The sequence below is a fragment of the Notolabrus celidotus genome, chromosome 7 (assembly GCF_009762535.1).
Source record: "Notolabrus celidotus isolate fNotCel1 chromosome 7, fNotCel1.pri, whole genome shotgun sequence".
In the NCBI taxonomy this organism is placed as follows: domain Eukaryota; kingdom Metazoa; phylum Chordata; class Actinopteri; order Labriformes; family Labridae; genus Notolabrus; species Notolabrus celidotus.
Window position 1 is genome coordinate 26,918,400 of NC_048278.1, and position 17,786 is coordinate 26,936,185.

General features: G+C 38.7%; 1 protein-coding gene across 1 annotated transcript in view; it reads right to left on the reverse strand.

Annotated features, from left to right (window-relative positions):
• Positions 1-17,394, reverse strand: part of cntln (centlein, centrosomal protein) — a 95,319-nt gene extending 77,925 nt beyond the window's left edge. Inside the window, exons 1-9 of the mRNA XM_034688446.1 lie at positions 17,313-17,394; positions 16,748-16,835; positions 11,630-11,718; positions 10,132-10,216; positions 5,607-5,741; positions 4,512-4,691; positions 2,659-2,792; positions 1,316-1,478; positions 449-714 (exon numbers count right to left, since the gene is read on the reverse strand). Of these exons, the coding sequence (XP_034544337.1) occupies positions 449-714; positions 1,316-1,478; positions 2,659-2,792; positions 4,512-4,691; positions 5,607-5,741; positions 10,132-10,216; positions 11,630-11,718; positions 16,748-16,835; positions 17,313-17,380 (1,208 nt within the window). The 5' untranslated portion in view covers positions 17,381-17,394. The remainder of the gene's footprint in view (positions 1-448; positions 715-1,315; positions 1,479-2,658; positions 2,793-4,511; positions 4,692-5,606; positions 5,742-10,131; positions 10,217-11,629; positions 11,719-16,747; positions 16,836-17,312) is intronic.
• Between the last annotated feature and the right edge of the window lie 392 nt (positions 17,395-17,786).

The following is a 17,786-nucleotide window of genomic DNA, read 5'->3' on the forward strand; positions in this document are numbered from 1 at the left end:
AGCTGGAGAAGATCAGATAGCTGTCATGAAAGACGCTGATGCAAGAGAGATGGATAGATCAAGGGTGAACCAGAACGATATTAACACAGCAATTCCCAGTTAAAGACCACCACCACAGGCCATGCTGGGGCTTGTCAGTTATTGCTGTGCCTACTAATCAACCTACACATCTCAATGAGTACGTAAATATAATTAGGCACAAGCTCCTCACAGGTAACCGTAAGATAACAATGTGTTTGTTATGTAAGATAAATCCTGGATACATTATGCAGGAAAACATGAGCTTACATATCTGTACCCACACGTGTGTAGCAAAGTTCAACAAGTTCAGCAGCAGAGCAGGCATCATAAGAAAACACTTCTTAGAGTGAAGTTGCAAAGCACTTGATGAACTCTAAAGAGAAGGGCGTCAGTGGGAGAGAATTTGTAGCATGAGGAGGACAGTTACCTTAAAGTGGTTTGTCTGTTTGGCGAGGCGTGGAGAGGTGTGTTCTGAGCCTGTTGCTGCTGCTGCTGCATCTGTTGTTGTTGTTGTTGTTGTTGCTGCTGCTGCTGCAGTTGTATTTGTTCCTGTTGCTGTTGTAGCTGGGCTTGGAGTTGCAGGATGAGTTGGTCTTTCTGGACCAGCAGGTTGCTGAGCTCCTGGTGACTCTGACGGAGTTTGGCCTCGCTGGATGTGAGGGCCTGGTAGCACTGACTTAACTCCTTGTACAGCTGTTAAATAATACAAATAGAATAAAGAGGTTGGAAAAGTGGAGTGAGGAGGGGAGGCGATGAAATATCTTAAGTATAGGAATATAAGTCCAAATGACTCATATGTGACATGAGTTACATAAAAAAAAGACTGACATGTTTTAAAATGGGGATGTTTTCTTATTTTCAAAGTAGAGAGAGACATATACTTAAATCATTCAAAGAGATAGAAACTAGGGATGCACAATATTATCGGTTTCGGCTGATATTGGCTTTAAAATGGACTATTGGATATCGCCAACATGCCAATATCCGCCGATGTAATGAACCGATAAAATAATGGGCTGCTGCACACATGTTGGGCTCATATTTTAATTTTTGTTTATGTTTTATAACCAATAGTTAGGTGAAACCTCTCTCATTGTCCCTGTACGAGAGATGGTAGTATGTCTTCTGTTACTGTGAAGGGGTTCTCAATGAGAAGAGTCCTTTTATCTGGCACAAGTCAACTAATTGTAGTTTAAAACTAGCTTGAAATAAATGTAGCAGTGATGCCTGAGTAGAGAGCAACAAAGTAGTATTAACAATGATGAGTTTGAGGTTTGGTATGCATGAAGTGTACCCTCTGATAGGAGGTGGTGTCAGCAGTATGGGCCTCCTCCTGGTTCCTAAGGACTTTCTGTGTGTCAAGGTTGAGTCCCTCCAGTTGCTTGATGAGATGGCTCTGCTCTGCTGCATGTTCTGTGCTCTGTCTGTAGAGGGTCTGCACTTCAGCGTAGTCACAACTACACTCAAACATATAGAAAAACATGTGACATTACAAATATGTAATAAAAATGTCTCCTGTCCATGAACTGTAAATGTTTTCATCATAAAACAGATACAGCAACATATCGCTGTACTAACTCATGCATTATAACAATTGCAATGCTGACATCAAATATTGATGTTTCCCTTCCAATTTGACTCACCCCTTCTCTACTTCATGACTCCGAGTAGTGGTGACATTAATCTTCATCTTTAACTTTTTTTTCCCCAGTTAACCAGGATGTCTTATTGTGTCGAATTGTATCATATCGTATTGCACTGTATTTATGTGTATCATATTGTATCTCATTTTGTCGTTTCATGTCAAGTTTTCATATACTGTACAAACTGTTATACTCAGATCCAAGGAGCCAAAAGAAATTAGAACAAATCAGGAAAACGACTATATTTGTTACTTGGACTTAAAGATTTAATCTAATTCAATGCTTAAAAATGTGTTCAATGCAGCGTACAAAATCAATAAACATTTTCTTTATTTGCACAAATGATCAGACTTCCCTTCTCGGAAAAAAAAATAGCAAGATAATGGTAAACCAAGGACAGTATTAAGTTTGTAAGATCCTTCTTAGCTCTCACATTTCCTTCAGTACGGCAATACCAACATCAAAGTTTAATGCTTTGTGTCCTGTGGAGTTACTACAGATGGCTCCTCTAACTTATAAGAACATCTTTAATCACCTAGCTAAAACCTTCAGAAAGGTCTCCAGTCCTGGTGTGACGGACACGTCAGAGTGCCTCTGGCATTAAAACAGAAAAGTAGTTAAAAAAGGTTGAGATTACCACTAAGACTCCTACGGTTCTCACAGTTTTTATCATATCGACTAAAGCTTAGCCAAAGCTGCCCCGTTTCCCTTTCCCCCCCCGTTTTAAAGCACATCCACTATGCAGGGCTTATCAAGTGGCTTTAGGTGAGCCGGAGAGGAAGAAACCTGTGTCACACACAAGCCTCACAGCATTGAGAGTAATATACCAACTGCTTCACACACTGAAACATGTGAAGGGATATAAAGGTTATTTGTCTTCACAGAAAAGATGCAAACAAACACACACACACGATATCCCTTAAAATGTGTCGTTGCAACAACAGCAAACAGACACTTTGATGTACTGAGCAATGTTTCTGTTGGTAAGGCTCACCGAAGTCGACTGAGTTTGTCCTCTTTTGCTGCCACTTCTCTCTCTTTGGAAGAAAGCTGGGCTGCTAGACTGCTGCTGTGGATCTGCAAGTTGGACAACTCCTGGCAGGAACTGTGTAGCTGCTCTTCCAACCCCTGGTGGGGAAGAGAAACAATTTAAAGCACTGCCAGAAAAGGCCACATCCTCTGGAAATGAATAAAACATGCTTTACTTCAAAATTTGTTAAAGTGTTAATTATGGACATCAAACAACCCCAGGCTGTTACTGTCTGCCAAAAATCACACACATTTTGCAAGATTTCCACATGCAGTGTAACAGCTCTCACTTCAGTAAAACTTTCTACATGTGACAGCAACCTTAAGTATTTTTTTAAGGCTCCTAATCTCTTTTCTTCAATCTTATCTATGTAACTCTATAGATGGCGCATTAAGCACATAAATGTATTTAGGAGCAGGAGGAAATTAAAATAAGACTGCAGCTGCTACTTTACCGTTCATCAGACAAAGTGTTAGTGACAGCTTTTCTTTAATGGGAAATAAATAGTTGAGGAAGGCATTAATCACATAAAGGCCTTTAAATCTCGACAGTTTTAATTGCTAGAATCAACCATATGTAATATTAATGAATTAATTACCACCAATTACAAGGGTGGGGAAGATTAAAAAAAAAAAAAAGTCATATAACTTAGGATAAATAAAACAGCAATGTTTTAAACGTTTGTTTTTGAGTCTTAACATGTTCACAACAAAGATTTTGGTGAAACTGCTCATGTTGTTTTATTTAAAAAACAGTTTGTACAGCTGTGCGGTGGATTAATGTAAGTAGTGTTATAAGGGAATATAATAATAATGCTTATTACATTTTTATTATATTCTGTGTAGCACATTGTCAGGCTTGCCTTTCTTTTTGTCTAGCCCCCAAAAATAAAACCTCAGGTGAACTTTGTCTTCACATGCACTGAATTAAATGATAAATCCTTGACAAATCTCTACCATGTCAAACAAATTGGCATGATATATCCAGCGCACACCTTGAACTCTCCATCTCCATCCTTCAAATCAAAAGCGTGGTTCAAAAAATGAGGAACAGGTGGAGGGTCTTGTGATGGATGTGCATAGGCTAGTTCCTGCGCTTCATCCTGTCCAAGTGTAATTACTCTGCTGCCCTGACTAATTCAAGACTTTCTGTCTATCTCCATTTGACTAGCGTAGCAATATGTTTCATAACCACTAGTCTATAAGGAAGGATGCAATGCTTCTTTGCTGCTCCTGTTTCATGAGACTGAAGTACTGGCAGGCAGCTGAATTCTTGAAGGGAAAGGGAAGAGGCGGGAGGTTAAAATGTGAACAAAAGTCTTCAAGAGTTTTGATCATGATTTGATTGGTTGAATGTTTAAAAAGTAGCAAGGCTGTCACTGTCTTATCACTGTAGTTCTTAAGTCAAAAAAAGATGGAAAGTATTGATTAATAATGAATGTGAAATTCACTCACGTGCATTTTTTGAGGAATGAATGACAAAAAAACTTGAAATATCTCAAACTTTTGCACCCTAACATGCTAATGACTTCCTCCAAGTTCCTTTCAGTTGTTTTCAGCCCAATTCATTTTTTACTGGTTGACCTGTCTCCCTGATGTTTGAATCATAATTTGCCCTGCTTTGAATCAAGTCCCTTCATATTTCATTGTGTGCTTTTCTACAGAGATCTTTTGGTATTTTCACGCTGAGGAGGACAAGGTCTGAGGGATCAGAGAGTTCAAGATGTGCAGAATACGGGGAAAGCTCGAGGATGTGCCCTGTTGAACTTTTAGTGTGTCTGTGAGTGTTTCTGAATAGACTTGTCCCCATGTCCGTACCTTGACTCTAGCCTGGGCAGCATCCCTCTGTTCTCGTTGGCTGTTGGCCTGCCTCTCTTTCTCCTCCAGGTCAGCTCGCAGGGCGCCACAGCGGGAAGTTAATCCCTCTTTCTCCTCCTCTAGAGCCCGCACCACCTGCTGCTCCTCCTCCTCTTTCCTCCTACACTCCGTCTTCATTTCCTGGATAAAAGAGGTGTGTATGATGGGGGGAGAGAAGGGGGTCGTGAGGGCCAAATAAACACAGTGACCGAAGGTAAGAAAAATAAAAAGTAGGGATTCAAACAGAGAGAGAGAAAAAAAAAAAAGAACGCTGAAGAAATACAAAAAGAGGAGCGACCCATGGGGTAGAGGCAGAGATGAATATGTAAAGAGTGGAGGGGCTTTGCAGCAAGAGCCCCCTGCATGGACCGCTGATTGGCGAAGGTCATCTGTGCTGTATGACTGGACCCACGCGGCCAGATACTAGCAGCCGTGGGTAGAGTCGTGCTGCAAGAGCCGGGCTCATGCAGGTACAGGGGCCAGTCTGTAAGCTTTAATGACAGGCTCCTAATGAGAATGCTGCTTTCTGCAAGACCCATTAGACTCAACCTAGGTCTCCTTTGATGCTGTCCCCCACAATTTCTCGCCATGAGACTTCACCAAGTCTGTGTAAGGACCATTCCTTTATCAATTAATCATAGCCAGGTCCCATCGAAGTATAATTAGGGAGAAGCCACAGCATCACATGCACGCTTTTCACTTTTCCCCACTGAAGCCGTCATTAAGTATTTATCCGTGAGTTAACAACCTGCTTTCCTTTCTTTTTTTTCTTTTTTTTTCGTATCTGTCTCTCACACACACACATGCACACACATAAACCAACTATTAAGAATTTTCTGGTGTCAGTCACAAGACAGAAAGCTAAGAGTAAGAAAGGCTGAGGCCAAGAGAGGAGAAGAAGACACAGACACTGTGTTCAAGAGGGCCAAGTAATCCCTTTGTCTTTAAACAGCCGTGGTAATTGCCACCATGGATACATGGTGTTTGGTGCCACACAGAAAAAGAGACTTTTCAACTCTGAGGCCCAGACTGCCAGAGAAAATTTGTTCCACTAACCTGAAGTTCCTGACTCTTGTTGACCATTTGTTCACGCAGAGCTGTCAGATCCTTCTTCATTAGGACACTATCCTCGTCTGCTGTCGTCCTCCTTTGTACCATGTTGTTAATTTCCTGCTGCCACCCGGTCACTTTCTGTGGGCGGATAGAGAGACAGACAAAAGTCGCAGATGAGGAGAAAGAGAAAGAGGAGTACCACAGGTTGCTTAATGTATTTAGGTCTTGGATTACTCTAATGAATACTAAAATACTAAATGTAATGGAAAATTGTCTAAAACTTTATCACTTAAGAATTTTAGATAGTTGAAAAGAAAAACAAATCTATATGAATTTTCTGCCTTGGAGATCAAAAATGAGCCGCAACTAAAATATACCTCTGAAGACATTTTTAAATCTTCCTAAGGCCCAGTGTGATGTCAGCCTTCGTTCTAACAATACTTTATACTGTCTATAACTATATCTACAAATATTCTCACATGAAAATTACTTAGTAGCATAAATAGTTAATAAAAGAGTCACTATTCACATTTTCTGTCAACTAAGACATTTGTAGCTCTGAGGAAAAAGCTACTGCATACATTACACTATTACAACCTAATACTCTATTGTTAACATAAACTGAATCACAAAAAGGCTCCTTTATGATTAGTGGTTGACCAACATCATTTCTTTAACGCCCAATGCCGATGACAGCTATAAAATGCTAAGACCTTGTTGTTGCTTTTTGGCATTTGATAAAATACAAAAATGTAATTATAACATCTATCATTCTATGCACATCACAATAGTACATGTTATCTTAGTCAGTAATATGCTTTAGATGGATTTTGAATTAATTCAAAAATAAAAATATGCATTGGGCTATGCTACAGATTTCAGGACATTAATGATATTTATATCAGAAGCAATATTAAGCTGCATCATTCTATATATCCTAACAGAGTTTATATTAAACACCAGCCAGCAACTGTTTTTGATTTGATATGCTGTCATTTAAAGCTGGGGTTGGTTATCAGATTTAGATACACTTTTTGTTATTCTTGTTAAAATTATCTTTATGTCCCGATGGCAATCAATACATAATGTGCTCTTAAAAAAGAGTGAAAAAAGCAGCTATCTACAGCTGGAGTAAACCTGGGAAAACACCAACCAATCCCTGCCATTAGGAGCCAAATTATGAAACCAATCAAATCCTGTCCTGCCGTTTTGCTCGCCTCCTGCGCGTACATTTCATGTTTATTTGTGTTTTTAACTTTCACTATGATAGTGTTTTGGTGTTTTCCTACCGCTGAGTGAGACATGGGTTGACGTAGTGCAAAACACAAATGATGTGCTGAGGACTGGTTTTAAATCAGTCACAATCATATGGTCACGAATCAGCGGCAGTCGTTTTGGAGGAGCTCCGAGGGGAGGGGGGGAGGGGTTAGACTGAATCCTGAGGAAATGCTACATTCAAATTCATGCTAGTTTTCCGTGGCTACCAACCCTAGCTTTAAGATGGGAAGAATATGTTATCATTAACGTCACTCCACAGCAGCCACACTGACAAAGCTGCCTGCAGTGTCTGCAGACATTATTTATGCATTTTTTAAATCAGACTCATAAAGGGCAGGTATGAACTGATGCCGATTATTCCAGAATGTACTCAATCTGCCCGACTGATTAATAAGTCCATCTCTATTTATGATCAATTTCATGATTCGCCAAACCAAAGATTTTAATGACTGCCATCTTTCCATCCTGTTGTATGTTCACTTCATGTTTTTGGCAGCCTTTGTGGCCTAAGAAGGCGGAGGCTGGCCTCTTAACACTGCATCAGCTGGGGTTTGGCATTGGCTGGTAATCCACTGCCTTCTGTGGGTACACCCTACTTTCAAATAACACTGTGCTATGGGATGCAATTAATAGCCATGTTGAGGGAAAATCGCTCAGATATATCCAGATAGTGGATTTAGCTTTCCTTGCAACTCCTACCTCACCGTGCTAAGAACAGAAGGGCTTTAATAGAGATTTATACTGGAGCGCAGAAAATAAATTCAAACGTTGGTAATGAGGTAGGCGAGAACAATTTGAACCCCAGAAGTGCTCAATTGATAGAAGCGGAAAAAAGGAGGGGGTTCCGCCAAGTTAAGAGGTCTAGGACAGAAAGATTAGCATGTGAAAATTCCCAGTGCAGTTCAAAAATGAAAGCTAATTATGTTGCAGAGTGGTGAGGGCAGTATATAGAGAAATAAATGGAATTACAAGAAAGAGAGTAAGAGAAGAAAAAAAAAAGCATTGTCAAAGTTGGAGAATTGAGACATCAGGAGAAGTGTAAGATCCTTGGAGGAGTCAGTGGACCATTACCTTTCAAAAAAAAAAAGGGGGAAAACCATTTAATCAGTATTAAGGTGCATATGGCTCTAGACTGTGGATGAGATGATGACTGTCAGTAGGCTGGGTGACACGTTGCAGAGCTCAGTGCTCTTAATAAGATTCTCAGAAAGTCTGCCTTGAGTTTCTTAAAAAGGTGAGTTTAAGAGGAGAACTATAGATTTTTTAACTACCTGCAATAAAAAAAAAAAAACGCTCTATCATCACTGTATAAAAAAGGAAAGTATTTAAACTATTAAACAGCCTTTAAAGAAAACAATATTTTTAGTCTAGCCTCTCGAATATTATGACACTTAATGTTTTCCTATCCCAAGGCAATGAAACATATTAATATTTTCAAGTTTGATGTGATGCTGCCTTCGATTAATTGTTTACTTTATCACACATTGGTCAACCTGATACTAGTACATGGAAGTCAATGTTTTAATTGTGTGTTCTATACTGAGTGTTGTGTGTGGCTTACAGGAAAACAACTATTGCTTTAAGTTGAAATACAATATTCAGAAAAACTGCAAATCCAAAATCCAAATCCAAAGAGGGCTTCATTAGAGTAGTAGAAAGTGACTATACTTAGGGACGTTTCAGTGGGAAACTAGTGGGAAACAGCCCTCTATGTTGGCTGACCTCCTTGGTTTATTAACTTTGTGTCATAATCACATATTTGGTGCTTTTGTAAGTTGCTACAATAACTTTGATTATATAGACTGCATCACACCTGAGATGTCTGTGTACCATAATGTGAAAAAAACACTGGTGGTCTGATGCCTCTGTTACAACCAGTCTCATTAGGAAGGAACAAGATTCTGGATGAAGGACACTAATGAAAGAGACTGACAGATGCTTCAGTGAAGGGATGATGATCTGGGGTAAATCACATTAGTGATGTCATAATCGTCAGACATTATACGGTTGGGATATATAACTCAAGGAGAGAACTAAATAAGACAGGTTAGAGAAAGAGGGGTTGGAGGAGGAAAGTCAATTCTAAAGGAAATATTTGTTTTTCAATAAATCAATGAAAATGTGTTTGTAATCCGGTCCCCAATAGGGGAAGGGGGGCCTAGAAAGACAAAAACAAGTTATATTAAGCAGTTTTGGTGGAAAACATAAAACAAGATAGTAGAGTTTACAATTCAAATTTCAGAGAAGCAGTTTGCAGGGTTTGGTTGGTGAAAGAGGACCATGTAGGTTTCAGATGCCTCACTGATGCTAATCATTAACCAACGGATTTCTAAACATGGTGAGTTAATAAATAAAGCAAATGCAATGGAACCCCTATTTAGGATATTTTATAACTCCAATCTAGAGATAGACCGATATGTTTTTTTCAGGGCCGATACCGATTATTAGTAGTCAAGGAGGCCGATAACCAATATTTGGAGCCGATATTCATTTTCAGTAAATAGAAAAATATTGTCATCAAAAGTTTGAATAATACAAACTCCAGCACTTAACTTTGTTTAAATGCCTTTAAGCATATGTTTATTAAACAGCTTTTCAGATTTGCAACATGTTAAAGGTTTTTTTTTATCAATACAATAAACATCTTTGTTTTAAAATTCTAACAAAAAGTGCAGGGAGCTCCCAGGCTCAGCAGCATGTTTTATAAAGTTAAATGAAAACTTAAACAAATAAATAGCTCCCTAAAGTTTTGTACGGTATATAAAGTTTTCCAAAATTTCAATATAACTGAAATGTTAATCTTTCACTTAGCTTTGTTTTAAAGGGATATTTCAGTTTTTCTGAGTGGGGTTGTATGAGTTTTTAATCACTAGTAGTTGTAGGGGCCACAATGGATGCTGCTCAGCTCGTCTCTTGTGATGAGAAACTGCAGGGAGAAAGGAGCCAAAATAACCCAGTTTTAAATTGATCTCTTATCGGCCGTCGAATTTTTAAAAAAAGGCCAATGCCGATAAATGCCGAATATCGGCGCAGATAATCGGCCCGGTTGATAATCGGTCTATCCTTACTCCAATCAGATTAGAGTTTTACACTCTTACTGACACATCTTACTACGTAGAACTAGTTGCCTTTATCAGGTTCATGTTTCACATTGGGTTAAAATAAACCCCTTTAGTTAAAGTGCCCAAGATCTAAACAAGATTTGCTAAACTCAGAAAGTTAAAGGTATTTCGAGCACATCGACCTGTACCTGTTCCAGCTCCTGTATCTTGTAGTCTTTGGACTGGAGGATCTCCAAAACCTTTCTGTCCTTTATCTCAGCCTTGTGCTTCTCACTACGGGAGAAAAGAACATGGAATAAGACACAAGGAAAAGACACAACAACAAGCAGGAGTCAGTGTATTCACATTATCATTAGGTTTGATTGGTCTGATAGCAAGTTGGCAATAATCCTCTGTTCATTTGGTATTTTATACTTTTTGATAAGAATTAAAAATGTGAATAAAACATTTTCCTAAAAGGCGAGCCTCAGAACAATCTGACTGCTGCACCAAGCTTTTCTTTGTAGCCCGCTAGCACCTCTTTTTATTATGATGAACTTTTAAGGAGACAAAAACAAGGCATCAATTGGGGACCTGTTTGTTTGGACTGCTTTAGGCCACCAGGGGCCACCCATTCCCTCCACTCATCACTTTCTCCTTCTACACCTTCCATCCTTGAGGCCTTTTCTCTCGACTCTCTGCCTCCTCTGATCAGCTGTCTCCCTTGGTAGACAATGAAATAAGTATCTTGTGTCCCCAGAGGAGCTGGAACGCAGGTCGGCCTAGCTGTATCTCCTTGTATATTGGGCTGTGTTCACCATGTCCTGAGCAACCAACCAATCACTCTACAAGATCCTCACAGGAAGGGGAGGGGAGGGTGAATGGCAGTTCCCAGTGGACACCAGCGCTTGACTGGAGTCGACACAATTACCATGTCAATATCCTTCTGCGCATCAGGTGATACAATACACATGCACTCTCTGGGTGCATGTTTCCTTCCGAAGTCTCTGCGGACCATCATCTTTGATGGGTTTCCTTTGGGGCTATAAAGGAACTGAAGAGGGTGAGGAAAAGGAATGAGAGGCACAAGTACTGGGGACCTACACGCTGCTGCACTGTGTTATACCCCTATTAAGGGCCTGTAGCAACTGACAGACCCCAACGTGTAAAAACTTCTGAGTAAAGCTTTATATGCAGTACAGTGTCAGAAAAAAAGTGAGCGGTAAAATACAACAGTGTTACCTGCATCAAAGATCATTTAAAGTCACGTTCCTTTTTCCTAATAACGGGGAATACATTTAATTTATCCAACTGTGAAAAGACTTGAACCTCTGTTCTTTTCTGAAAGTTCCCATGCCACTGTGTTTGGAGTGGCTTAGCCATCCTGCAAAAGAGGTCATATTCAATCTCACAATTTATCCGATAAAGACAAGTATTTGGCAGGAGTGTTTCAACTGTCCAGAGTGGGTGCGGCAGAGGAAGAGTGTTTTCATTAAAAGGGTTTCCATGGTTGAACTGCTAGACCGGGGATAAGAAGGCTTAAATCAGCATCTGCACAAGATTCCGTCGTAACCCCCGCAGGATGGCCAAGGTGCCTTAAACACCCCTTGAACGACTTCTCACACATATTTCACTTCACTCGTGAGATAAAGGAATTTCCAGCTACTGAGCCTCTCAGGTAGCAATTTGAAAGATGAATCTACTCACCGCTCAACCACCAAACTGACAGCCTGGGTCAAGTCTGGATTTGCCACTTGCAAGCGTTTCCATAGGGACCACACAAACTCCTTGTCTGCCTGTGAAAATAAAGGATTCAATGAGTCAACAGCTGTGATTCCTGATTGAGATAAATAGCTTCAGATAAATTTGTCTCACAGTGCAGCAAGGCTTAAAAGGGAGGCCCCAGCACATCTCAGCAGAAAAAAAAAAATTAAATAGGATGCTCAATGACATTAGCATACGACAGAACAAGGAGGGAATCAATAATTTAAATATCTTGTACAAAATAGTTTTTGATCTGGCCTGCCCTCTCTAATCATGAGCCTCTCTTAACAGGGATCCCCATCGCTGAGATGTGACCTTCGACTCGAGGGGAGCGAGCATTGACACTTGTCATTATGCACTATTTATGACTGGGGAGAGCTGGGATCCAAATCAAAACACAGCAGTCGAGCTTACATTTTCCTTATTAATCAGCTGGGCTTGGGATATGTTTTCCTCCACAGCTCAAAAGTAACTAGCCCCAAAGAAACTCAAAACTGATGACAGAGAGAGTCATCTTGAAGTGGAGAAACCCAGTGAGCCTCTGACACATTTCCAATTCAAATTGTCTCTCTGCTTTTTCAAACATTTTTAAGCTACATTACATTTAATGAGGGACATCTAAAAACTACATTTTCTGACATTAAAAGACAGAATTATACCAAATCGACTTAATATAAAATTATCTGATAAATTATGTTCACATCATCATAAGATAAAAGTCATCCCTCCCACTGGAATCTACTGGTCTCCAATTAGTACATGAATTTGAACCCCCTTTTCGCAAGTGTCTAATCAATTATTTACTCAAATGGCAGCAGCAGACCTTGATAAGACCATGAGCTGAACATATAAAGTGGAAGGACGGTACATTTCTGTCTCTATATGCATCTGTATGTGTGTGTTTATGTGTGTTTGTGTGTGTACACAGAGTCGGAGCAGAGTGTAGGGGATAGAGATCTCTTGAAATCAGCCCTGCAATGTCACTGACAATTAATGTGAGCATTACAGTTTGGTTGACTTAAGATAGGTGGTCTCCCTCTGCCTGGCCTTTGGCTGCCATTAGTAGTTTCACAGACAAGTGATCGGTCAGGACCCTAATCAAGAGCTCTCCCCTGCCGTATGTGTTTTTAAACATGCATTGATGTGTGTTTGATGATTGCTGAATTATTAATTTCATCTCAATCAAGACACTGAAATACCATGTGCTGAACATACCACAGACAGCCACTGGATTTCAGCCACATATTAATAAAATTAGCATGGTCTAGTAGGAACATTTGCTGGCAGACAGATGAAACTCTTTGTAGTTAATAGCTGTCCCGAAGTACATCTAGTCAGAGACTTAGGACATCAATGGTATTCAAATGCCACTATTTAAATGGTACGCTGCACAACTAAAGGTCCTTATTAGATAGACAGAATCACTGATGTTCTGCTGAAAACGAGACCACCAAAGATGGTGGCTGTGTCAGTTCAATAAAGGGCAACAGGGACTGTCTTATATCAGGGGTTCCCAAACTTTTCAGCCTGCAACCCCCAAAATATAGGTTCCAAAGACTTGCAACCCCCACTGTCCCTCAAAGTGATTACATGTGGCTTCATTTAGCTGCTGATGCTTTTGATAATTAACTGTTCACTAACCCTAAACTTCGGAGTCATCTGGCAAAAAGAAAGGCAGAAAACTCATTACATTTTCTATTTTCTCGGTTTTATTTGAAGTTTAGTTACTGTTTCTGTAGATATTTTTTACTATAATGGGTAAAATGTACTATTTTTAGAGAACTTAAAAAAAAAAAAGACATTCTGGAAGACATCTCACGTCCCCCCGTTTGTGTCTCGCGACCCCCAAGGGGGTCTGGACCCACACTTTGGGAACCCCTGTCTTACATGATCCGAGGTAAACTAGTGTCATTTAACTGTCATAAATAAGACATCAAAAGAACATAAAAACACAATTTTACGGTCCAAAGATGAACTCGGTCAGTAGTGCAATTAATAAACAACACTGTTATATACAATCTGATGAGTTTGCAACAGACTGAAAGTTTTTCAGTGAAATTCAAAGATATTACAATTTGGAAATGATTTTTAAATGACAAATGTTTAGTTTTGCAAATTAAATCACTTACTTCAACATTGCAAATGTCCTCGGTTCCATAAACAAGCAAAGTCCTACTTTTACAAACATTGTTTCCCACAAGATGTTTCGAGTAATATACAATTTAAAGGGTGAATACCACTGATAATTCTTTCCTCATTAAATTGCAGAGATGCTTTTATAGTTGTTGAGAGTGTTGACTCACATTGTACAGAGCTTGATTCAGTCAGACAGCTGAGAGGACTTACTCTACATTATATGTTTTTGTATCAAAAGTCTGCAAAAAAAAAAAAAATTCAAGAAAAATACAATTTGTAGTGCCTCAACTCAACTGACAGCTGACAGAACAGAGATACCAAAATAACTCTGAGCAGCATTTATCCAGTGATATAAAGGACACTCATTGGCTCATAATTAAAACCAGTGCAGATATAATAAAAAGTTTCTGTTTCATGGTCGAGTTAACAAAATGCCTTTTAACTAGCTGTAATTTCAGGTGACTTACTTAAGCAATCAAAGCTATAATATTTTAAATATAGTCACTGTGTACAAGGCAGGAAAGCAAGTTCCAAGAGTATTTACAGCCCATCTGCAAATACTGTAGTGGGCCAGTAAGCATCTAAAGCTATGTTTTTTGTACTTGAGAACAAATTCTCAAACAGAGGATACACTTGAAACAAATAGTTAAACCATTATCCTCTTCTGAATGTTGAATTATCCAGTTATTTGTCTTTTGAGGCAAAAAGAGTGCAGGTGCAATAGGTCTCTGAATTATACATTTGTATCTACATTAAAATACAAAAGCAAGGGGAAATAAATGAAACAATCATCACTATAAAAGGTGGCAATTTTGTACTTGGATTTGCACCTTTGTACAGTTTGTAATTGTGCTGTGTTTTAGCAATTGTTGAAAGACAAAATAAAGTCCATCTAAACTCTATACACAGGCTGTTACAAAAAAACAACACAACACCATATGATTCTGCCCCTTGTGTTAGGAGGTGACGTAAGTCTAAAAATAATCTAAGATGTAACACATCATCTACTGAGCCATAACAGCTGTCAGTCTACCTGTGTAACAAGGTGCTGTGGATATGCAAAGTGAGAAATGTTATTAGGCACCACCTGGTGGTGAGTATGCCAAGAAACCATCTCTCAATCACTGACATGTAAAGTGAAGATGAAAGCCTCTCAAGTCTGTTCATGAGCAAATTGTGGGTTGATTTTTTGAATTGATTTTAGCAAACAGAAAAATAAGAAGCTGATTTTTCAAATGTTCCTAAAAAGCAGAAAGCTGTTATGGGCTGTTTACTGTCTTTGCTGATCATATAAAAAGTGTGGTCAGGTTTATGACAAACTTCGGAAGTAATGACAGCCAAGTTATTACAAAATATGTAATGCAGTCAAGTGTTGCAAATCAATCATTAAACAATAAATTTCAACTGTAGACATTTACCTCAAAGTATATTGTCAAGATGCCTTTTGGATACATGTGTGTATGCAACAGAAATATCAGTCCATCTCCAGCTTGATCCCCAGAAATCCTTTTATAATTTAGATGAAAAATGTCTTGTGGTTTAGTCACTGTCTAAGTGAAACTTATTGAAAAAGCATACAAGCTTTGTAAACAGCATGTGCTCTACAGCAAAAGGTAATGGTGAGTCAAAGATGTACTGTACATGAGTCTGAAAACACAGACAACACTTGTTAATAGGAGGGACTGCAAACTCTTCTGTAATTACAAATATTTGTTGTTTTTAATCTTTTTTGAAGGAATAATCTATTAAGCTTATGTGAAGCTTAGATATGTAGAACATTAGCTGTATTATATACATGAATAGCATTCATATTGCTGTGTTAATGCACTGTCACATACTTTGATTTTACCGCAAAGTGATTTAATAATGTCATCAATTTACTTGAAAAAAATGTTTTTCTAAATGACATTTTTTCATGTCGTAGTGTTATTTGATAAAAGTTAAGGAATGCTTCACACTTCGTGTCTACCATGATAACACATTCATTAAAGCAGATACCATAACTGAAGAGCAGTGGTGGACAAAGTACACAGCTTCATTACTTAAGTCAAAGTATAGCTCCTCCAGGTCAAATATTACTCCAAAACAAGTGAAAGTTGCTCTGTCAGATTATTACTTGAGTTAAAGTACTGAAGTACTTGCTTTGAAAAATACTTTAGTATTCAAAGCACTTTTTCAAATATCTCAAAACATTGTATTTTCACAATACATAGCACGTTCTGTCACATTATGTTTACCATTATTTGAAATCTCTAAAACCTATAACATGGAATAAAAAAAGCAACTAAGTTACTCCAAGCACAGACAACTTAGTTTGAAATGTTCATCTGGAATGAAACAAATGTTACGTAGCTCAACACGCTTTCTCAGGTTGGACTGTGAATTTTTGTATGTTTGGGCAGAGTGGGAAACAGGGAGAACATTTCAAATGAAACGTATCATTCTTCATTTCAAAAACCTCTGACATGGGCTGAAGATATGGCCATCGGTGCTCAGGTGAAGAATTATAGCCATCATTACCACCTCTAAATGAACTGCCTGATCTGAGTGAGATTTGCTCTGTGTTTGCTCGACGTTCAATTGTGGAGATGCACGATATACAGGTATGTCTAAACCACTGAGACAAACAGAACAACACATTTTACTGTCTTAGGGATCAGATTTCAGAAAAGAGAAGGAAATTCATGAGCTGACTTTAAAGAAAAAGTAGTGTGTAACTAGAGCACTGATAGAAATGAAGTGGAGTAAAAAGTACAATAATTGTCTTCTGAATGTAGTGGAGTAAAAGTTATAAGTTCTCCCAAAAATAATACTCAAGTAAAGTACAGATACTCAAAAAAAGTACTTAAGTACAGTACTCAAGTAAATTTACATTGTTACTGTCCACCACTGCTGAATAGTGTGTGTACACATCCCTCTTCATACCTGGCACTGCAATAACTCATCTGATAAACTCCTCAGTTGCTCCTCCAAAACCAGGATGTGAGGGTCGTCTTGGGAAGACATTTCGACACTGAAAACGAAAGAAAAGGGTGAGAACACGGGTAGCAATATGGTCATATACCACTGTTTGCGCCTGTAAACTCGTTCGTATACAACAGCATTTATAGCCCTACTCTTCCTCTGATGTTAGCTTGTTACAGTACACCTCACTCGAAGGATGAGACGAACAAGTTCCTGGACAGTCTTAAAAAAGCAGCACACAGCTTGTCAGTTACCTTTTTCCACAGCTTTCTTACCAGGCAGATTTCAACTGTGGATCTTTACAGCAAAGAGCTAAAACATGAGTGCTACAGTAGCTATCTAAGCTAACGTTAGTTGTTGTTTTCCTTCTGCAAATGGCATCCTTCCGCTTGCTGTCAGTCCATCGAAATGCCTCACTGCATCCTTCAATGGCCGAGTTTATCTATCTGCGAAACGTTCACTTTGCAACCCTTTCAACAAAACCAAACAAACTTTCAGGGTGATTATCTCCGTTGCCAATAACTACCAAAACGCTTTACCACCTCTCAGTTTCAAACAAGCCCGCTGTTTTCCGTTTCTGTCCCCATGCGTCATCGAAGTCACGTCAGTTTGCGACGGCTACTATCGCTGTACGGCAGAAAGACCATAGTCCAAATGCAATGGTTTCCTGAGGTGGATTTAAGTGTTTATGTTTATGTTTATTTATTTGCACAATTAAAAGGAAATCCACACACAAAAAGGGCAAATATAAATAATAATAATAATAATAATAATAATAATAATAATAATAATAATAATAATAATAATAATAATAATTTTATTTGTAGAGCACTTTTCAAAACTAGGTTACAAAGTGCTTTACATGGGCAGCAAAATAAAACAGGCAGATCATAAAAACACACAAGTCAAGATAAAGAAATAAAACATATTTTAGAAGATATACAATTCCCCTAAAAGTACTCTAAAGGAATACAATTATTTTAAAATATATTTCTTAAGA